At 39.3% G+C, this 23,441-nt stretch overlaps 1 protein-coding gene across 18 annotated transcripts in view; it reads right to left on the minus strand.

Annotated features, from left to right (window-relative positions):
- The window catches only part of AKAP9 (A-kinase anchoring protein 9), a 168,644-nt gene that overhangs the window by 43,877 nt on the left and 101,326 nt on the right, over positions 1-23,441 (minus strand). For 8 of the 18 annotated variants that reach the window (XR_016222257.1, XM_089315001.1, XM_089315002.1 and 5 more), the window contains 6 exons: positions 21,517-21,749; positions 7,667-7,829; positions 6,075-6,287; positions 5,195-5,233; positions 3,220-3,452; positions 2,188-2,307 (listed from right to left, as the gene is read on the minus strand). Coding sequence is in view for 17 of the 18 variants with exons in the window: in XM_089315001.1 (XP_089171127.1) it covers positions 2,188-2,307; positions 3,220-3,452; positions 5,195-5,233; positions 6,075-6,287; positions 7,667-7,829; positions 21,517-21,749 (1,001 nt within the window). In the remaining variant the exon portion in view is untranslated. Of the gene's footprint in view, positions 1-2,187; positions 2,308-3,219; positions 3,453-5,194; positions 5,234-6,074; positions 6,288-7,666; positions 7,830-11,714; positions 12,873-21,516; positions 21,750-23,441 lie in introns of those variants that run through there. The other 10 variants (XM_089315007.1, XM_089315008.1, XM_089315010.1 and 7 more) reach the window with 5 other exon arrangements.

Raw genomic sequence — 23,441 nt, forward strand, 5'->3', positions numbered from 1 at the left:
TACAGTAAATCTTCCCTCAGTCATGTAGCATACACTTAGTAAATATGGAATTCTGACTATGTTTCCATGTAAGGAAAATGGACAGCTGGAATAAAAAAGACAGAAGCAGGGAGTGTCGCTCCCCCTCTTCGTGGAGGAGCAACACAGGACCCTGCGCTGTTCTTTTGTCTGCTCGGCCCTCCCCGGGTTTGCTGCTGGTTCTTCCCGGGTTGGCTACTATCCCTTCCACCTCCGTGGAAGGGCAGTTCCCCCTGGCCGCATTCCCCACTTCCGCAGGGGAGCGGCACACCGCCGGCTGGCTCTTCTCGGGGGCTGCACAGGTGTTCCTTCAGCTAGATGTTCCCCATAGATGTTCCCCCGGTGCATGCCGTCTCTCTCCTCCTTTATAGTCCTCCTCCGCCAATCCCAACTCGGCTGCCCACACGCCGAGTACGCTGCTCTCCAATCAGGAGCAAGTCCTACAGTTTATTGGTTGAACTGGAGGCAGCTGTGCGGAAGCTGTTTACTTCTCTCCCAGCGCCATATTGTGGGAGAGCAGATGCACAGAACAAGTCTTAATTCCAGTAACTCAGTCCAGTCCGGATTGCTCCCCACAGGGAGAACAACTAGGAGGCCATCACATCATTCAGGCAAACAGTTATGACAACTAGGGTTTAGGGAGCTGAATGCAGATGAAAAGATAAAGACGTAGTAAAAATCCTAACTCAACAATGGGCCAGAAGCAGGGACTGAGAAAAAGAGTGGAACCAAGGATGAATTCTAGGGCTTAGCACTGAGGAAGTTGCAGAAGGCATAAAATACACTGCGATGAAGAAGAAACATGTTTTATCATTGTCTTTCTTTGGTAGCGGTTAATCAGGAATAAAAATCTCTATTAGACATGTTAAACTTGAGACATCTAAGTGAGACAGAGCAGGGAGTTGAATATTCAAGTTCAGAGCTCAGCAGAGATGTCAGGGATGGAAGTACAAGTACGGAATCATTATACACCCCTGACTACCTGCACAGAACGTAAAGAGAGAGGAAAAAAGGGGCTTAAGACTAGTCTTGGGGACATGCACTCTAACATTTATTTGGGTAGGTGGAGGAGACACAAAGACTCAAGGAGAGAGATCAGTGGAACGGGTATGTCACAAAAGTCAAGAGAAGGATCTGTTCCCAGGAGAAGGCTGACGAATGCCTCTGAATTGCTACACAGGGTGAAGACAGAGAAATGATTATTGCAGACAGCCAGTGGGCTCTGGATGAACATCACAAAAACAGCTTAATGCTTCTTTCCTTTTTTTTTTTTCTTATTTATTTTCATATACATGAAAGGCAGAGCTACAGACAACCAGAGAGGTCTTCTATCCACTGGCTTACTCTCCAAAAGCCTGCACCATCTAGGCTGGGCTACGCCAAAGCCAAGAGCCTAGAAACCCATCTGGGTCTTCCACATGGGTGGTAGGGACCCAAGCACTTGAGCCATCATCCACTGGCTGTCAAGATGCACTAGCAGGACACTGGATTGGAAGGAGAATAGCTGGGACTCTAATCAGCACTCTGATATATGACATGGTATCTTAACCACTGTGCCACAATGCCTACCCAAACAAGAACAGTGTGGAGTAGAGCAGTTAAGATGTCTGCATCACACACTGGAATACCAGAGTTCAACCCCTGGCTCCAGCTTCTGACTCCAGCTTCCCGCTAATGCAATACCCAAGTGGGAGATCTGAACTACGTGCCCAGCTCCCAGCTTTGGTCCCGCTGCAATCCTGCCCATTGAGGGCATTTTGGGAGTAAATCCACAAATGAGAGCCCTGTCTGCCTGCCTCTCTTTATCTAAATAAATAAATAAATGGAGTATAGGGATTGGAAACTCCACTGGAGTGGACTGAGAAGAGAATGGGATATGGAGTAAAAATAAAGAGTAAGTATAGCTAACTCTTTTGACCAATTTTATTGAGAAAGGGCATAGAGAAATCAGCAGGGAAGTTAACTTAATTGAGAAAGAGTAAAAGATATACATATATGAGAATTTTTCCAAATTTCTACAGTTAATCATGTTTAGGTAATATTTAATTTTCCATTTTGAAGATTTACATGTTAATACAAAGAATTCACTTTTAAGTTTTCATCAATATTCATGTTTATACTCAAGATTCAAATTACTCTAAGGTAGACAACAACACTAAGAACCCTTACCTCTCTAGTTTGATGTTCACTGATTGGCTGGAATCGAGGAACAAGCTTAAGTTGCTGTTCTAGCTTTTGTATCTCCTGTTGGAATACATCTCTCTCATGTTCTCTATCAATGGCCTGCTCCTGAAGTTTAATAGTAGTAACAGTCAGTAACTGCAGATGCAATGCTTATTGAAGCTATTATTTCCCATTAGCTATAGATAGTTTTGTTTGAGAACAAAGGAGTGATGACTATTGACTACTCCAAACCACCACTGTGTAACAAGGTGACATGTTTTTGTATGGTCCATAGCCTATTTGGGCTCCTCAACAAAAATCTAAGTATTTAAAAATTAGTTGAAGTACATTTCTTTTTTATGTAGGTAATGGTAAATACAGCATAAAAAATATTCTCCTTAAAATGAATTCACTTTTTTGGAACAAAGGAGGAACTCCATTATTAATTTAGTTTCTAAACAAAATAAGTATATCAAATTGGTAAATCAATTTCTTTAATTCTAATCCAGGTTTTATATCTAAAATTACAAAATATGTAAGAATTCAATACTTTGATCTGTGAAGACAATATTAGGCTTAAAAGAAAATCCCAAAGAAGACAATACATGTGAAATTATATTTAACATCATTTTGGAAGACAGTAATGGCAGTCTGACAATTGTTCCAGTCACCTGTTCCAAGCCTCAGATGCTGACTTATACGTAATTTTTGAGGGTGAAGCAGAGGTGGCCAGCTGGCTACCAGAATCCACAGCTGCTTTGACTACTGGTTAAAGAAAGACTAGAACAAGCTTAACTCTGAATTTTGAAAGGCTGACTGGTAGGGGCTCATTCATAATCGCCTACGCTGCTTTCAATTCTGATTGCTGTACAACAAAAATTATTGGAATTTTTAATTGGAATAGTACTTTTGACTAACTGGTAGAATTCACACAGAGGTAAAAATGATTAGAGAATCTCTTCATAATTTAAAATTCAGAGCCAAGAATAGCGACAAGAAGTAATCCACTAAGCAAATCATTAAGTTGAGAATACTTACATCTAAAAATTTTCTCATTTTTTCTAACTGTTTTTCCAGGGCTTGGTTTTGTTGTCTTAAATCCATTAGTTCAGCATTTTTTTCTTGTTCCAGCTCTATAAACCTACAGACTTGTTCCTCAACATCTATTTCTAGAGCTTTCACTTGTTTCTGAAGGTCATCACGTACTTTTTCAGCTTGACACTGTACTTCTAGTTTTTCCTTCATTAATTTTTCTGTCTCTTGTAGAAACTCTGTTTATAAATGCAAAAATAAACTAAGTTAAGCCACAATTAATGATGTTTCCCATAATTGTGTTGGAAATTTACCTTTATGGAATATTAAACAGAATTATTTTAAATTATGAGAAATATTTTCTTATGAAAATATTAAAATATCTTACCATATCTCTATATAAATAAGTTAGTATCAATAAAATTCTGTGAAATTAACAAAAATATGCTTTGTCACTAAAAATAGTATTTTTGTTTAAACAACAAAGTGAATGAAAAAACAAACCCACTTTTAGGAAATGAATAAATTCTGATTAAATTCAAGCCCAGAAAAAACATACCATTTTCTTCACCTCAGGCAAAAGCTCAATTCATTCCAAACCCATATATGCATACGATTACATATGAGGATTAAACACTGTAAATCTTTAGCCAAGGCAAGTTAGGAGTCACAGAAAAAGAAACACAACTCTAATCGGAACTTTCTGTTAGTCATGCTCCTTATGAGATGCACAGTCCTGAGCTGCTCTTGTGTGTGGACATGCATGAGAGGACTGTGGTGTGGTGCCAAAGAGCAGACTGGGGGGTCACATCCCAGCCCTGTCACTTATCTCCTGGTGTGATGCCCTTCAGTTGCCTTATACGTAAATTGAGGACAATTTTATTACCAATCTCCTAAGAGTTATACTGGGATCAAAAGAGTTAATATATGTAAAGAACAGTGCTGGGAGTACAGTAAGCACTATGTGTTAGCTTTTATTATTGTCACTAATACAATAATAAATACAGTAAAACTATCTTCTAATAAAGACAATGGAGAGAATATATCTCAGAATTTTTTTATACTAATTGGAGTGCCAACACGGTACTCAGGATTAGAAATCTACTGAAATAAGTTTTTTTTTTTTTTTGACAGGTAGGGTTATAGACAGTGAGAGAGAGACAGAGAGAAAGGTCTTCCTTCCATTGGTTCACTCCCCAAATGGCTGCCACGGCCAGCGCTGTGCCGGTCCGAAGCCAGGAGCCAGGTGCTTCCTCCTGATCTCCCATGCAGGTGCAGGAGCCAAGCACTTGGGCCATCCTCCCCTGCCCTCCCGGGCCACAGCAGAGAGCCGGACTAGAAGAGGAGCAACCAGGACGAGAACCTGGTGCCCATATGGGATGCTGGCGCCGCAGGCGGAGAATTAACCAAGTGAGCCATGGCGCCGGCCCCGAAATAAGCTTTCCTTTTAAAATATCTTTAATGTATAAATATCCAAATATACTTATACTTTATAAAAGACAGTTACATATTTTATATAAAACATACTGATATTCGATGTTAATGTAAAAGTTAATCAACTAGAAAGTTTTTTAATAAATTTCATTAATCATTCAGCTACCATCATCTTATTTACGTTCTGATTTAGAAGGAGCATACTGAAAAGTTAGAGAATGGAAAAGTTTAAGATATCTGTTAAGGAAAAAAAATTTCTAAAAAAGCTCAATATTCCCTTAAATAAAAATGGTTTTAGGCTTTCTGGAAAAATAAATATAATAAGATGATGGTCACTATCTCAGTTGTTAATTTAAAAAATGTATTTTTAATGTAGAAAAAATTTATTTTTAATTGTTGTTAAAGGAAAATAAAAGCTCTAAGTATAAAACACAATAGCAAAACTGTGAAGTTAGATATGTTAGTTGGCTGAAAACGCAAGGGTCACCCAAATGTTGAAGTAGTAAAGTCTACCACGCAAAGACTGGCCATGCGACTGTACACACACCTGATCCAGGTGCTGCATCGACTGCAGCATCTACTAGTCCTACGAGAACAGAAAAAACAAACAAAAAAAGACAAAAATACACTTCATAGGTCTTCTAGTTCCTGAAATAGGATAATGCACACATACACACAAGTATTAGAAGCGAAAGATGCTATCACATCTGACAGTTGTTACATCCAGTTTAAAAATTTCTGAAGAATTTCCAGGTTAAAAATTATAATCCTAAACCTAAATTCCAACCAGAAAGAACTTCATCCTTTTATAGAATGTATGCTGTATTTCTAAATCCACAAAATGAAATTATGGAAATACATTTATAATCCAAATGCATGTGTAATGTAACAGTGAGAGGACGAGATAAGCAGGATTTAAAGCTCCACCATTACAAAGACTGACAGTTACTGCCAAGAAAACTTTAACTTCATGGTGCCCCTGCTTAAACTCAATGTCAATCCCCCTGTAGCAACCATCGACCTTTCGCATCTATTCTGTTTGCCACCACCTGCTCGCCGTGCCGCCAGACGAGTTCTCTTTGTTGGTTAACCTCCAACCATACATTTTGCTGCCTCTCTGCTATTAAACAAACCAAACCTTAGGCAACTTGAAAAATATCATGCCTCATTATTTTCAGCTTTCTCTTGAGGCAGGAGTTTGAGGACAAAAGAATAACATCTTTTTGTGCTAATATAAAGAAAAAAAAAAATCCTGATTCCACATGATTGGTTACTAAGACATTTACCTCTGAGGCAGGTTTCCTTACAATTTTCAAGTTCCTTAAATATGTGAATGATGGCACTGAAAGGGGCAGGGGAATCAGCTTCAACGTTTGAAGAATATAAATTTAAAAGGGATGTTTCGTACGAAGTACAAAAATACATACGCTGTTCAACTGGGCCGGCGTCTGCTTTCATGGCCTCCTTCTGTCTGGACAGTAATTCCCTCTCATCCTGAATCTGCTGTCGCTCTGCTTCTAGCTCTTGCAGTCTACTACCTGCACACAGCAGCTCCTGCTCAAGACGGTCTATTATATCGGTTTTTTCCTGAATTTGCTTCTCGAATATTGTCTTTTCGTCTGCATAGCCATCGATGACACCTATAAGATAAAATTAACAGGGAATGGAATTATTACTCATCTCAAATTTTATCATTAAGTTTTAATATAAATAACAGGTGTACTGTTAGCAAAATTTTAAATCATTCCATCTGTTAAGTTGTGAATGAATCTGCTGCTGCTCTCAGTAACTAACCTTAACATGGTTTGCTCCATACAGTTTTCTCTCATTTATCATTGTGCAAATGTGAAATTCCTCCGTACTTTCTAGTACTTTGCTCTACTGCAGTATCACATCACGTGGTGTAACTCACTTTACTAAATAGATATAAATAGGTCTTTGGGAAGCTTAGTACAAATTAGATGCTTGTGAACTGAATCACATTTTAAATATACGAGAGTAGTATATTTTAAGTGCTTCTGAAAGACCAAAACCTAAAACAGCATGGGAGAGTACAAAGATTGATGGTGGTGGTGGTGGTGGTGGGGTTGTAGACAGCCAGCTGAGCCACTGCCTGCAATGCTGGCATCCTACAGAAGCAACAATGTTGTGGCCATTTGGGGAGTGAACCAGTAGATGGAAGATCTCCCTCTCTGCCTCTCATTCCTTCTCTGTAACTCTGCTTTTCAAGTAAATAAATACATAAGAAAGAAAAGAAAGGAAGGAAGGAAGAAAGGTAAGGGGATAGGGCCGGCACTGTGGTGCAGTGGGTAAAGCCACCGCCTGCACTGCTGGCACTGGTTAGAGTACCGGCTGCTCCTCTTCCGATCCAGTTCTCTGCTATAGCCTGGGAAAGCAGTGGAAGATGGCCCAAGTGCTTGGACCCCTGCACCCACACTGGAGACCCGGAGGAAGCTCCTGGCTTTGGATCGGCACAGCTCAGGCCGTTGTGGCCAACTGGGGATGGAAGACCTCTTTTTCTCTGCCTCTCCTTCTCTGTGTAACTCTTTCAAATAAATAAATAAATAAATCTTAAAAAAAAATAAATAAAAAGGAGGGAGGAAAGGAGGGAAGGAGGATAGGAAAGAAGGACAATAGGTCCTGGGGCTTTAGAAGCTTAAGGCCTAGAGTCCCCATTTAACAGAGATCTTAAGTGGTTTAATAACATCTTTTAGCTTCAGTTTTCTTTAAATTACAAGTGTAGTCCCAGGATGGGGACATTAAAAGAATTCACCATCAATCACTTCTATATTTTTCAAAATTTATAATATTTTCTGGAATTCTATAAATTCTTCTCATAATTAAGCTCATACATGTTTTAAAACACTGCTTGGAGGAACTCTGAAGACAAACCACAACTACTACTCAATGGGTGCTCTAAATCAGACTCAACTGGTGGTTTCCAAGCCTCGCTGTGCATTATCAGAATCTTGGTTTGAAGCACAAACTTCCTGCCCTCAGCTGTGGGCAAGGTGCTCACCCTCGGCCTTGCTGAGCTCCACGGCCAGCTGTTCTCTGGCCCGGGCCTCCTCATGAAGCCGTTCTCGCAGTTCTTCTTGGCACTTAAGGGACTCTGTTGCTTCCTGTTTCTGTCTGAATGATTCACGCATCAGCTCTGTCTGGGTAATTTTTGCATGTTCAAGCTAAACAAAGGAAGAAAAGGTGTTGAGAATGCCAGTGCTATTCCTCACTGATGCTAGAAAAAAAATTTTAAATAAAGGTACACTATGAATTATAGTCTCAAGTATTTCTAGTGCATGCTAACATCAGCAGGCAGGACAAGCCACAGTAGACAGGTATATTAGCTGGGTACAACTTCCCATAAAACAGTCTAATTTTATTGAACAAAAGAATTTGCTTCGTTAGGAAAGCAACCAATTTAAGCCAATGGATGTTTATTCCATCACATAAAGGGAAGTACAAAGTTAATGAAGCACAGGCCCTTATTCCGTCTGCTAAACAGCTTTCTGTAGCAGTGTGGTCTATGACAAACTTTATTTCTTCTTTTATATTTAACATTTATTGACTCGACCCCTACAATATCTGGTGTACATTTTGTAGGGGACTAATAATACATGGTTAATACTCGTACAATAGTATCAATTAGCAAAATCACAGTGGTGCAACAAAATGAAATTACATTTGTAACCCATGCATTTTAACCAAAAGCTTTATATTTTGGTCCATTTGTGAAACATCTAAAGTCTCCATGAATACTCAGATAATTTTTAAAACATTAGAATTCACAGGCATTAACCATAAACACAGCCTTCTTAAAATGCAGGGGCTGACACATACTATTTCTTCAACAAATTTTAAGGATGGCAGTACAGATTCAACGACAACACTCCCAATTAGTGGAACACTGTCACTAAATCTGCTGTACAAACCCGCAAAAAAAAAAAAAAAACCCAGTCTCTGCTTTAGTTTTCTGGACTTCTGCCTATCACTACCTGCTTATCTGTTTCTATGGAAAGAACCACATGGGGGCCCACGCTGTGCGTGTGGTAGGCTAAGCCTCTGCCTGGGGTGCCAGCATCCCATATGGGTGCCAGTTTGCATCTTGGTTGTTCCTCTTTTAATCCAGCTCTCTGCTAGGCCTGGGAAAGCAGTGGAAGACGGCCCAAGTGCTTGGGCCCCTGCACCCACATGGAAGACCTGGAAGAAGCTCCTCAATCCTGCCTTCTGATCAGCTCAGCTCCACCTATTGCAGCCATTTAGGGACAGATGTAAGACCTTTCTCCGTCTCTCTCTCTCTCTCTGTTTAGAATGCTACCTCTCAAATAAACAAATCTTTAAAAAAGAACGAACGAGGCCGGCACCACGGCTCACTAGGCTAATCCTCCACCTGTGGCGCCGGCACCCCGGGTTCTAGTCCCGGTTGGGGCGCCAGTTCTGTCCCAGTTGCTCCTCTTTCAGTCCAGCTCTCTGCTGTGGCCCGGGAAAGCAGTGGAGGATGGCCCAAGTGCTTGGGCCCTACACCCGCATGGGAGACCAGCAGGAAGCACCTGGCTCCTGGCTTCGGATTGGCATAGCGCCGGCCATGGCGGCCATTTGGGGGGGTGAACCAACAGAAAAAGGAAGACCTTTCTCTCTCTCTCACTGTCTAACTCTGCCTGTCAAAAAACAAAAACAAAAAAGGAACAAACGAACTACATGGAGGAAAAATCAGGTTCAAATATTTCTAGTACTTAATATAAAAATTTTAAAATGTAATGACCATATGTATTAAATTACTGTTATTATATATTAATGCTGTAAAATTTTCAAATTTATATGTATTTTGTATCATTACTGCCATGTTTTAAGCTTAAAATATGATCAAATATGTTAGTTCATAATTTATAGTCAGACATCAGTAACATTTTATAAAATTATGGTAATATTCTGAATACTGTATTTTTAAACTACAGGTTCCCCTCTTCAAACCTGAATGATATTTACCAGAGCAAATGGATTTTCCAGTTAATAAAGCTTTATATGGTCACTCTAAATCAATTCCAAAATATCCAGTATGCACTTATTGTTTTAATAGGATGTTTTAAATATCACATACTTGAAAATAAGGTGAAAACACGTACAAGGCTCATAATGGAAAATAAAACATAAATTTTGAACTACAGATTACTTTCTAAAGTATCTGCAATATGTTATTACTTCAAAAAGCATAAAACTTTAGGCCGGTGCCGCGGCTCACTAGGCTAATCCTCCACCTAGCGGCGCCGGCACACGGGGTTCTAGTCCCGGTCGGGGCGCCGGATTCTGTCCCGGTTGCCCCTCTTCCAGGCCAGCCCTCTGCTGTGGCCAGGGAGTGCAGTGGAGGATGGCCCAGGTGCTTGGGCCCTGCACCCCATGGGAGACCAGGAAAAGCACCTGGCTCCTGGCTCCTGCCATCGGATCAGCGCGGTGCGCCGGCCGCAGCGCGCCGGCCGCGGCGGCCATTGGAGGGTGAACCAACGGCAAAAGGAAGACCTTTCTCTCTGTCTGTCTCTCTCTCACTGTCCACTCTGCCTGTCAAAAAAAAAAAAAAAAAAAAACAAAACTTTATAGACATCTTTACTTTTAACTGGCAAATGAACATTTTTCTGCTAATGTGGATAACTAATATAAATTAATTTTTATTATAAAGAAACATGACCATAAAGTGTGGAATAATTTGTTACAACTACTCTCCTGAATTTAAAACTACAAACTATATTCTGAAATTCTATTAACTGCTCTAGAAATACATACATCATTTTTCTTCACACAGTACATAATGGTTACCTGGTGCAACCATGAAATCTCTAAGAGTTCAAACTTGTAGCTAAAAAGGATATAAATTTTTTCCTTTTTCAAATTTACTATAGAAATACATCAAAGCATTCATAATAGTTGCTTTAGGTAAGTAAGTAAGTCACTGCTTCTGAGTTCTACTTCTTGACAAACCAAATCAGTGTTATAGTACATTTAAATATTTACCATAAAATCACAAGAACTAATTTGGTTTTATAAAACAATACAAGTTGAATCAACCAATTCCAGTAAATTTAGCAAACAAATTTCATTTATTATAGCAGCCAGGATCTGACTTTAGTTTGAGAGCTCCTTCAAATGTTCATCTAAATATTTTATACTTAAAAAGCATATTCCATCCAGTTAGGATATGATTATTCCTCATTTCCACACTAATATAAAATCCACAAAAATTTCAAAATCCTTTCAAAGTATTTAGGAAACTTAGTATTACATTAAAAGTATGTTTAAAGCATCAGTAAATATTTTTTCACTTTAATATGAACGTTGCAAGAGAGGAAATAAAACTATCCTGAAAACCATCTGGCTTGTTAAATATTAGCTGGTACAGTACAGGTAAACCCACAAGTCATAAAGGTGCCGAGTCACTTGCAGTGAATCATTTAAAACATGTTTAAGTATCAAATGAACCTCAGGTGTTAAATATACAGGCCACTATATGATAAATATTTCCCTTAACAATGTTTATGAAATACCTTTCACATAAAAAGCAGAAAAATGTAGTTGTCCATTGGAGTAACAAGCATATTAAAAACCAAAGATAAGTTCCTTTGGGTGTTAAGAATGTTTAGAATTTGAGTTTCCTATTTTCTACAGTTTCCTAGAACCACAGCCAATATGCAATAAGACTGTAAACATTTCCTAACTGGCTCACTGACAATCTACTCAGCTGTTTTAGGAATCACAATGCCTGTCTCTCAAACTCATCACTCCATTGTTACTGAGGACTGGCATCATATGCGTACACAAGCAGGAGCCCTAAGGACAAGCAGGATCTTTTTAAACAGCTTGCCTGGCACTGGAAAAATGTAATAGTATCTCCTGCTTTCTGTAATTAAAAACGTAGCCAAGTCGGGGTTCTTAGACCAAATTTAGCCCTGTAATATATCCAGGATGAATGAGCAGACACATCAAACAACGAAACAAGATTCTATTCCATTTACTCTTATTAAATACTCTTAAAATTTCATTTTTCATTATATAGGCTTCAAATGAATATTTTTTATACTTACTGAATAAGGAGGGGTAGGCAGTGAGATTTTAGAAATAAGCTTTAATATGTGCCCATTTCTTTTATGAATAAAATGAAAAATAGAAGTATTAATAATTACTGAGTTGTTTTCATCCAAATGTTCACAAAGAGGAAAAGGATACGGTAAAGGCACACGAGATTCAACCTCATAAATGTCTTCATCTTGTTCTTCCAACCAAGAGTCACTGAGTTTGAGTGTTGCCAAATAGGTCCTGTAAGAATCCATCCTGGTGGACGTGGATGCCACACTTCCTCATCTGCGTGACCAGCTTCCCACTACACTGACAAGCTCTTTTTAGTTTACCAAGAGATATAATAGCAGTATGAAAATGTCTTTTTAGCACTATCAAAAACTTCATAACATTAATTCATAGAACTAAAAAAAAGGGGTGGTGAAGTCCAGGAAAAAAAAAATCTACAAATTTACAAAAAAGGGTCTCAGCTGTCTTCATCCAGAAAACCAAAAGTAAGACAAAAACCAAAAACAAGACAAACAAAAGTAAGCTAACAAATAAAATTCTGTAAATCAGAATAATTAAATCCCTAAAGAATGAAAATATAATATCCAATTAGCTGAGCAATAAAACTCCTTTCCGTATCAAATATGTCTGTAGTAATAAGTAAGCCTTCCAAACAGAACATAGCAGGGAAGGTCAAGTTTTAAATCTCCATAGCAGCAGTTCTGAGAAATGTAGTTGCAACATTATTTCCCTGGTTCTTGCTGCTTCGCTCAATTCAAAAGGAAAAGCTCTTCTGAACTGCGCTATTCAAACAGCCTCTCGAGCTGAGCCAAAGGATTCTAGTCAGTGTCCCCTGAGGAAGAGGTCAGAACAGAGGGTGTGGTCTAACGTCTTTACCTATAGGTACACTGACAGGTGGAATGCGAACTAGTACGCCCACAAAAAAAGCCTGCCCAACAGGATCCAAGTTCCACCTCAGAGCTTTGGAAAGGCAATTTAGATAAGTTTATAATGTTTCTAAAAGAAGCTGTGTTTTTCCACCCCCATTAAAGAGTTGCTTTAATTTTTTTAAAAAAATGTGAACTCAAGAATGTTAGTTATTCAAGAATATCAAATAATCATACTTCATTCTGGAAAATCAAAACAGAACTTCCATTTGATAGTTCCTTAGAAATGACACCCATCTTTTGAACTAAATATAGACAGTCTGGTTATAACCTATTTTTACACTGGATTGTTTATACAGTGTACGTTAAGGAAAAAAGTCTTTTAAGAGCTGCATTGTGTAACTGGTAATTACACCACTGCAGGTATCCTGTGACCCTTGACTACAATTAAAAGGCTCAAGTTGATTACAGTTAGCTCCAGAAACCTGGGCGACAGTGAATAAATGAGCCAGCCACAATTATAAAAGATAAACAACTTACTTTTTAACATTAAAGGATTCATCATAATAAAACTTGTTTTAAATGAAGGAAAAAGCTTTTATTTCGTGCCTTTTTCTGTCTAGTAACTAAATATCCTAAATCCACAAAGCCTTTTCTAAATGGAAAAATCCACACAGTAAAGCAAACAGGTATTGTTGCTACACCAAGCTGTTCAGAGGAGCCAGTCCTCAACCTTTCTCGGCAGGCTCACAATCAGGACAGAGAACGTGAGGTTTCCCGCAGAAAGCTCGGAATCGGGCTGGGGAGCAGGCAGGTCCCTCCCAGAACTCTGGAATAGGTAACGACAGCTTCTGCATTTGTGGTTTGTTATGTGAGTCTCCAGTTACGTCTGTGAAGGTGTCTGTCTTATACAGCCTAAAGGCCTACCCCTACCACTACTGCAGCCCAAGGGGACTTACTTTGGCAGACATAAAAGTATCAATATTCCAGTTACTCAGCATTATGACTTGGTGAAACCCAGTTTAATACATCCAATATCTGTTAAAAGTATTCTTTCTCTGCTCCCTCTGTAAATTATACTTTATTGTCATAATCTGGGTTCCAAAATTTTTTAAAAGATTTATATTATTTATTTGAAAAGACAGAGTTACAGAGAGAGGTAGAGACAGAGAATGTCTTCCATCCACTGGTTTACTCCCCAAATGGCCACAACAGCCAGAGCTGAGCCAATCCGAAGCTAGGAGCCAGGAGCTTCTTCTGGGTCTCCCATGTGGGTACAGGTGATATTGATTTGCCTATTAATATTTCCTGAAATTAATAAGCTGTGTGGGCTCTTGCCATGAATTCAGATAAGAATTCTGAATACTGGCTCAAATAAACAGGCAGCACGGTAAGTTTTTAAGCTTTTTATTCAGTGAGAGAAAAAGCACAGGAGTGAGGATGAAATCTGGATTCATAATGAGCAGAGAGTAGGCCAACAGCCAGACGTGTGGAGGAGCATTCAGGCCAGAAAGCCATGCACCCCAAAGACGTGAGGGCAGCAAGAGGATCAAGGGGCAGGGGTGGGGGGAAGGGCCTACCGTGCTCCAGGCCTTTAATCCACTTCCAAAGGGGAGTGATTAATTAGTCTGACTGGCAGGTGGGCACACAGGTGTGCTCAGGTGGGGCATAAAATCACACAGCGGGCATGGTGATGGCATGGTCTTCCAGTCACAAATCTAATCAACTTTATTATATATGCCTGCACCACAGCTTGCAAATCTAATCAATTTTATTCTAGATATATGCCTGCATCACAGGGGCCCAAGGACTTGGGCCACCCTGCCTCCACTGCTTTTCTGGGCGCATTAGCAGGGAGCTGGATTGGAAGTGGAGCAGGCAGGACTCGGCGCCCATATATGATGTCAGTGCTGCAGGCCAGGGCTTTAACCTGCTGTGCCACAGCGCCAGCTCCTCCAATTCCTCTTACCTGAATCAAAATCCAAACCTTATAAGTAAGAAGAAATATCAATTAATGTAGTACTTACATCAAGGTAATAACTAAAAAGAAACTGCAAAAAATTCAGAGGAAAAAACACAAAAAACAATATAGTAAGATGATTCAGGGGGACAATGTTGCAGCACAGCAGGTAAAGCCACTGCCTGTGATGCTGCCATCTCATATGGGCGCTTGTTCGAGACCCAGCTGCTCCACTTATGATCCAGCTCCTTGCTAATGTGCCTGGAAAAGCAGGAGAGGATGGCCCAAGTGCTTGGGCCCCTGTACCCATATGGAGACCTGGAAGAAGCTCCTGGCTCCTTGATTTGGCAGGCCCAGCTCTGGCCATTGCGGCCATTTGGGGAGGGAACCACTGGATGGAAGATCTCTCTCTCTGTAAATTCTGACTTGTAAATAAATTAATCTAAAAAAAAAAAAAAAAAAAAAGATGATTCAGAACAGGGTAAACAGTCCTGTAAAAACAGTCTCCCTGTAAGAACAGTGTGTTAATGGATGGCATATTATATTAATTGATGTTCAAGAAGATGGTTCTGGATTAGAATAATTCAAAGTATATTTGATTTTGTGTTTTTACCCCTCTAGTTTAGAAAGCATGCAAACCAGATTTCAAGACATACTACAGGGTGGGAGGGTGGGTATGGGGGGAAGAACTGCTATAATCCAAAAGTTGCACTTATGAAGTTTATATTTGTTAAATAAAAGCTTTCTATAAAAAAAGAAAAAAAGGACACACTACAGGGCAGTTATAATCAAAACAGCCTACTACTGGCTTAAAAACAGATGGGTAGACCAATGCAACAGAACAGAAATGCCAGAAATCAACCCAAATATCTACAACCAACTTATCTTTGACAAAGTAGCTAAAATCAATCCCTGGAGCAAGGACAGATTCTTCAACAATGGTGCTGGGAAAACTGGAGCTCCACATGCAGAAGTATGAAGCAAGACCCCTACCTTACACCTTACAAAAATATCCACTCAGAATGGATCAAAGACCTAAAGCTATGGCCCAATACCATAAAATTATTAGAAAGAACACTGCAGAAACCCTGCAAGACACTGGCATAGGCAAAGACTTCTTGGAAAAGATCCCACATACACAGGCAAAGCCAAAATCGACACACAGGATTACATCAAATTGAGGAGCTTCTGCACTGCAAAAGAAACACTCAGCAAAGTGAAGAGGCAAGTGACAGAATGGGAGAAATCATTTGCAAACTATACAACTGGTAAAGGATTAATAACCAGAACAAACTAAATAACAACAAAACAAACAACCCAGTTATGAAATGGGCAAAGGACTTAAACAGGCATTTTTCAAAAGAGGAAATCCAAATGGCCACAGATATATGAAAAGAAGCTCAGGATCAGTAGCAGTCAGGGAAATGCAAATCAAATCCCGCCCCCTCCCACCCCCCTCTTAGAATGGCTTTCATACAGAAATCAACAAACAAATACTGGAGAGGACATGGGGGAAAAAGTACCCTAATCGACTGTTGGTGGAAATGTAAACTGGTCAAGCCACTATGGAAGTCAGTATGAAGATACCTCAAAAATCTGAATATAGACCTACAATATGACCTAGCCATCGCACTCCTGGGAATTTACCCAAGGGAAATGAAATCAGCATATGAAAGAGTTATCTGTACCGCCATGTTTACTGCAGCTCAATTCACAGTAGTTAAGATATGGAATAACCCAAATGTCTGTCGATTGAAGACTGGATAAAGAAATCATGAGATATGTACACCATGGAATGCTACACAGTGGTTAAAAAAAAAATGAAATCCTGTCATTTGCAACAAAATAGATGAAAATAGATCATACTGGGTGAAATGAGCCAGTCCCAAAAGGACAAACACCACATGTTCTCCCTGATCTGTGGTAACTAATAAAGCACCTAAAAGGTAATCTAAAGAAGTAAAATTGACACTTTAAGAAGCAATGACTTTGAACAACCCTTGTCTCAACTGTTGAGGAACAGTTTTTCTTTTCATACTATTCGTTGAACTTTTTAGTTAGCATAGAGTTAATCTTATGTGTATAAAGTTAATTGAAAATAGAGCATAGGGGGCCAGCACCGTGGCGGAGTAGGTTAATCCTCTGCCTGTGGCACCAGCATTCCATATGGCACCGGTTCTAGTCCCGGCTGCTCTTCTTCCAATCCAGCTCTCTGCTGTGGCCTGGGAAAGCAGCAGAAGATGGCTCAAGTCCTCGGGCCCCTGTACCCACATGGGTGACCAGGAAGAAGCACCTGGCTCCTGGCTTCAGATCACTGTAGCTCCGCCCGTTGTGGCCACTGGGGAGTGAACCAACAGAAGGAAGACCTTTCTGTCTCTCCCTCTCACTGTCTGTAACTCTACCTATCAAATAAATAAAATCTTAAAAAAAAATACAGCTTAGTAAAAAATAAGAATGGGAATAAGAGAGGGAAGAAGAAGTAGGGTGGGGCAGGCACAGTGGGAAGAATCACTATATTCTTAAAGTTGTTATTTATGAAATGAATGAAGTTTGTATACCTTCAATAAAAGGTTTCTGGCCCGGGGGGGGGGAGGGGAGGAGCATGCAAAAGTATTTGCAATCAAAAACCTTTAGAGGGGCACACTTTTAATTATCCAGACCAGCTCGTTATCCCCAGGTTTTAGATAATCAAGATTTTAATGTACATTTGAAGGCTATTAATCTGCAATACAGTTATGCTCCCCAAATGAAATAGTTTTAACCGACCTCCATAATGTAAAGCCATGTAACCTTTTCCCCCTAATAATACTTCCTTCAAACTGTAAAGCACGTTTGTTTTCTTTTGGACTTTGATCGTTAACTCATAATCTGTTACACTGACAGGACCCTGTCCACTGAGAAGCATACAGTGAACAACTGTCATCAGCAAAATGTGTTTCAGTATTGATTCCAGCTCTGTTTAAAACACAACAATGACAAAACAAAATCTTACGTGACTGCTTCTCCTCAAACTCTTCACAGAAAATACAGAAGCATGTAGTTTCTCAAAAAATGAAAATCACTGTAAACTCATGACAATTTCCTGTAATTAGACTTATTCTTTGAAACTAAATTACAGATTCAGTAATATTTCTAAGGGCTAGAGTGCTCTCTTGGTAAATTATCTCCTACAACTCTAAATCACTTCTCTGGATTCTGGAAAACTTTAACTGCCGTAACACGATGACCTGAGAGTCAAGATGTCCACCAGCACTGGCAAAGGTAACTTTTCTGCAGAACCACAAAGAGACTATTGAATAAAGATTGGGTTACAGAGATGACCTTTTGAAAGGCCTTAGGACATCTCTAAACACTTTTCCTCAGATGGTAACAAAAGCTATTCCAACCAATAGGAAACTATGCTGACTACAAGCCTGAATTTATGGTAGTCTGAGCAAAAGAGAAGTAAAACTCACCAAAAAATGTATTATTATATAAACTTGGATTTACTATTGGGCAAATCACCACTCAAGTTAAAACCAGAATGAAATATTCCTGTAACATAAACTAGCCTAAAATGCAGATACTTATTCTATACCCTAATTTCATAAAGAAAATGTTACCAGTTAGTTCTTTTATTAAAATAGGATGTACCTATGGCATCTAAAGCTGCCCTAAACCTTGACACTAAGTACATAGCTCTTATAGAAGAATTCCAATGAATAAATGAAGGAAAATAAAAGTCATCATTAAAACACCACAGTAGCGGTGTTTGTCAGCAACCCATTAAGTAAGCATGGAACCACCTCACAGCTTTCACACTTGGCCTGAAGAGTCTTTCTCCATTAACTCGCATGGTGGTCATGGATACTTCCTAAAGGAATACGCTCCAGTATCGCTTTATGAGAGAGGCCTTCCCCACTTCTCCGACAGAAGATGCTCCCTTCTTCCAACATGTGCTATCCTCCTCTGTTTATCACTGACACTCACTGCTAAATCATAAGAAACAGAGCAGTGATTTTGCCCGTTTTGTTCACTGCTGTTTTTCCAATATCCAGAATAACAATGAGTAAGCACTCGGAGATGGCGCTGTGGCGCAGTAGTAAAGCCACAGCATACAGTGCCAGCATCCCATAGGGGTACTGGTTCAAGTCCCGGCTGCTCCATTTCCAATCAAGCTCTCTGCTATGGTCTGGGAAAGCAGTGGAAGATGGCCCAAGTGCTAGGGCCCCTGCACTTGAGTGGGAGACCTGGAAGAAGCTCCTGGCTCCTGGCTTCGGATCAGTGCAGCTCCGGCCGTTGTGGCCAATTGGGAGGTGAACCAGGGGATGGAAGACCTCTCTCTCTCTGCCTCTCCTTCTCTGTGTAAATAAATAAATAAATTTTTTTTCAAATAAATAAATAAATCTTTAAAAAAAATCTCAAACAATGAGTAGACACTCAAAAAAGACTGATGAATGAATGAGTGTCTGAGTGTCTGGTGTCAAGCATCAAGTCCTAGAGTAAGCTTTACTTAGCCCACCCTAAACTGTCAGGTGCTGCTCTTCTCAATCTGGGAGTATCCTGCACAGTTATTAACCTGAATGTCTCTTTCATTGCAAGCAAAAAGGTATGACAGCAGTGCTTCCCAGCTCATTTTAGATTTTGTTGTAACAAGTGGACAAAAATCAAGGTTAAAGGGATATGCTCTATTATAAAGAGGGATCAAAAATGACACACTTAAGGGAAAAGCAAAATACCAGTTAGCTCAGAAAGATATTACACATAATTTTGTGTTAATCTGTTAAAAATATTCATCAGGTTCAAAATAATTTTAGCTATCAATGAGAATACCAAAAGAAGTCAACGGCTTTAAACATCTATCCAGGTTAGATTAAAAATGGAATTTAGTTTAAAATAGTTTTATAAAGCTCCTGTTCCAAATGATTACAAATATAATTTAAGAACTACTTTATTTTTATATTTTCCTAATGTCAATAACTAGTTCAATATTTTATGTAATAGATACCAGTAGAACACTTCAGAATTAAGCCAGAACAATAGCAACATTACACTAATAATCTCTGTATTAGTGGTTCTTAAACTTTTATGTGTATCAGAATCACCCAAAACACTTAATAAAACACAGGTAGCTGGGCCCCAAACTCTGCAGGTCTGGGATGAGGTCTGATTTACTTGCCAAGTGATGGGGATGTGGCTGAGTTTGGCACTGTATTTGGAGAAGTCCCTGCCATAGAACTACTGGCCTAACCAAAACTTTTGTCAACTGTTTGGTGATAGTTAAACTACAACAGAGTAAAAGCTAAATAACATAATCCTGCTTTAGCACTTAACAAATCGAGAAAATCTGGAAAATGCCACAGGGAGGCTCCTATTGTAACTCACTACCTACTCACATAAGCAATTGGTTGTTACAAGCTCTAGAGCCGGCCTGGGAAAGTGTTTCAGGTGGATCCACACACTTGGTTGTTCATAGTGTAAACAGATTATGGGGAATTTCCCTTGAGAAACCTGTATGAACAAACAGCCTGTGGGAACCACTGATCATTTCTGCTTTAATTACCAATTTCCATGGTGCTTATCACAAGACAAACACAGTGGTTCATTAACCAGACAGTCCATAATTTACAACAGCATCAAGTAGTAGCAACAGTATCACCAGTGGTCAGGATCTAGTTCAAAAGTACTTAGTGGGGGCCGGTGCTGTGGCTTAGTGGGTAAAGACGCTGCCTGCAGTGCTGACATCCCATATGGGTGCCAGTTTGGGACCCAGCTGCTCCACTTCCAATTCAGCTCTCTACTATGGCCTGGGAAAGCAGTAGAAGATGGCCCAAGGCCTTGGGCCCCTGCACCAGCGTGGTAGACCCCCAAAGAAGCTCCTGGCTCCTGCCTTTGGTTTGGCGCAGCTCCAGCCATTGCAGCCATTGCAGCCATTGCAGCCATCTGGGGAGTGAATCAGCAGATCGAAGACCTCTCTCTCTCTCTTTGCTTCTGCCTCTCTGTAACTCTGAGTTTCACATAAATAAATAAATCTTAAATAATAAAAAAAGGTATTTAGTGGTGGTCAAGAAAAAGTATTAACAATCGGTTTTTCTGTATGAAAGAAAATATATATCAAAGAAATTAGATACTAAGATGGCTGAAATAAAAAAAAATTATAGGATCAGGTATGAATTCAGAATAGATCATCTATATATACAACTTTCACAGAATGAAAGGGATAATCGTGAAGCGTGTTATGTATCCAAGCTTTAAAAGTGCTGAAAAGCAACCACTGAAAATGTCTCTGATACTTCAGCCCACTCAGTAGGGTGGTGTATTGTAAAAGTGGCTTGTGCATTAGCATTCTCAAAGAAAACCAACCTCTGGCTGATGTTAATTAGCAAAGACTTAAAAACATAATGTGTGTTTTCTTACAGAAGTGATGGAGTTTCACATTATGATATAGTGTTTATAGCATTCACTGGACTATGTTGAGTTTACCTAGTCTGCTGAACCCCAGGCTATAGAAAAATATAGGAACCATTAAGGTATTTTGACCCAAGAATATTACTGAATGTCTTATTAAACTAAAAATACAAATGAAGCTTGTTTTTATTGGTGCCCTTTCTTCCCTAGCACTTAGGAGTTTGATAATAAAAAATAGTTCTTTTGGGGTTTTATTTTGTATTTATTGATTTATTTCTAAAGATCTGATTTATTTATTTGATAGGCTGAGTTACAGAGAGAGATCTTCCATCTGCCGGTTCACTCCCCAAATGGCCACCATGCCCAGGGCTGGGCCTTGCTAATGCATCTGAGAAAGCAGCAAAAGATGGCCAGGTGTGTGTACCTCTGCCACCCAAGTGGGAGACCCAGATGGAGGAACACGTAAGAGTCTACACAATCGGAGTATTAAAATAACAGTAAAGGTTAGAAGTGGAAGGGGCCGTCATTACATTACATGAACTCTTACTACTTCAAACTCAGTGTATATAAGCAATAGAAAGAGGTTACCTGACTACTAGTTTCACTTATGGCTTCCAGGAGTTTTTCAACTGCTGCCTGGAGTCGAGAACTAATGTTCAGCATCAGTTCTTCATTTTCAGGATCTATTTCAGACCCAGCAAAACCAGACCTCACAAGCCGCTGTGACAGCTCTGTTCCTTCCTCAGTTACTTTGGACCACATGCTACTGTCACTTCTTGGCACATCACTTCCAGAATAAGAGGGTATGGATTCATCTGTAACTACAGTAACAATATTTTGAAGACATAAGTTAATACAGTTTTCATAACAGTACTGCCACAGAATAAAATATGCAAACACAGAAAAAAAAGCAAAGAAATGAGAAGGCTTATGTTATGCTAATATGACTTGGCAAAAGTTAATGTTTGGGGTTATTTAGGTTTTCTTTTCTTTGATTAAAAAAAACGTTTAAGAAAGCTTTCAAAATATTATTTACTAAGCACTGACCATTTGGGGTTTACTAAGTAACAGGACACAAAGGTGGAAAGAGCTGGTTCCTATTCTCAAGAACTAAACGTTGTGTCGAGAACACACACATGAACACACTGCGCAACGGGATGGCCACGTGTATGGAAGATGGAGTAAGTGCCTGGCTTTGTCTGGAGCAGACCCTCTGATTGCTGAGCTCTGCACCACGCACTATCACCTGCCCCAGCTACACAGGAAGAGACTAAGGTGGTTCTGAAGCTTGCTGCTTCTCTAAAGGGAATACCAGGGAGAAATCAGACTGATGAGCGGTTCTAATTTAACAATGGACATTGTCATCCACATTATAATTCCTTGTGTACAGAAAACTGAGTTTACACGAGCAGAAGACAAAGTTTCCAGGTATTTTCTTTAAATTACAATAAAAGTATTAGGTTATTCATCATGGCCATGGAATACAACACTCACCCATGGCAGAACACAACAACCCACCGAGACATTTCCTGAAGAGGCTGCATGTAGTCTACATTTGTTACCAGTAACTACAATGGTAACAAATCACAGCAAAGGAAACTTTAACGTCCAAAATGTGAGGACTAAACATTCAGTTTGGCCCAATCATCCAGTGAGCTCGAGAGAGACCAAGGCCTCTGATTACTAATCCAGTGATCTTCTCTGACCTCACACCGCTCCAAAAGAAAGCTGCAGCAGATGAGCTTCAGCCTCTTGCCTCTCACCATGAAACCACCAGTGTAAACCTACAGGGAATTTTCCTTCAACACAATCTGAGGAACTCATTTTGATTAACTGATCTAATATTTACTCAGGTTCAAGTGATTTCACATTGGCTCAAAATTTGCCTTCAATTTCAGAAACTAGTTCAACGTTTGAGAAAGCAAACATTATCAAATCAATTATTTATTTTTTGAGTGTTAACAAGTTCATACATGTTTACAAGCTCAGACTTGAAGCCTGAAAATAGATCACAAGTGTTACAACAAAAAGTCATATGTAAAAAATAAATAACAAAACCCATTTGGTTATCAGACTATTACTTATTTTTTTTCTGTTGTAGTATATAAGAAATAGAAAAAATATTTCAAAAGGGCATTTTAGTTTTTATAATAATGCTTCTAGTAAAATATGAAGGAAGGTCATAAGAAATGCTTACACACAGAGCACAGTGTCAGTATTTTAAAGCCAGTATTTTTTAAGGTTTATTTTAAAAGTTTTACATTATAAATTCTATTAATTCAATATATCTTTCAGGATGAAAAATGGATCTCACAAGTGGTTATCCTAATTTTATCGGTAAGATTAACATACTGTTGCTAAAAATCAAATCACAGAATTAAATGGAAAGTACACATTATAACTATAATGCTAATACCAGCAAAATGATCTGTGCTGCAATATTCTCTATACTGTATTTCTTAACTACAGATTTCATTTTTCATCTTGCATCTTTTTTTCATATGTACAGTTTT

The sequence above is a fragment of the Oryctolagus cuniculus genome, chromosome 16, assembly GCF_051225735.1.
Source record: "Oryctolagus cuniculus isolate XC-2025 breed Fujian yellow rabbit chromosome 16, ASM5122573v1, whole genome shotgun sequence".
NCBI classification, from domain to species: domain Eukaryota; kingdom Metazoa; phylum Chordata; class Mammalia; order Lagomorpha; family Leporidae; genus Oryctolagus; species Oryctolagus cuniculus.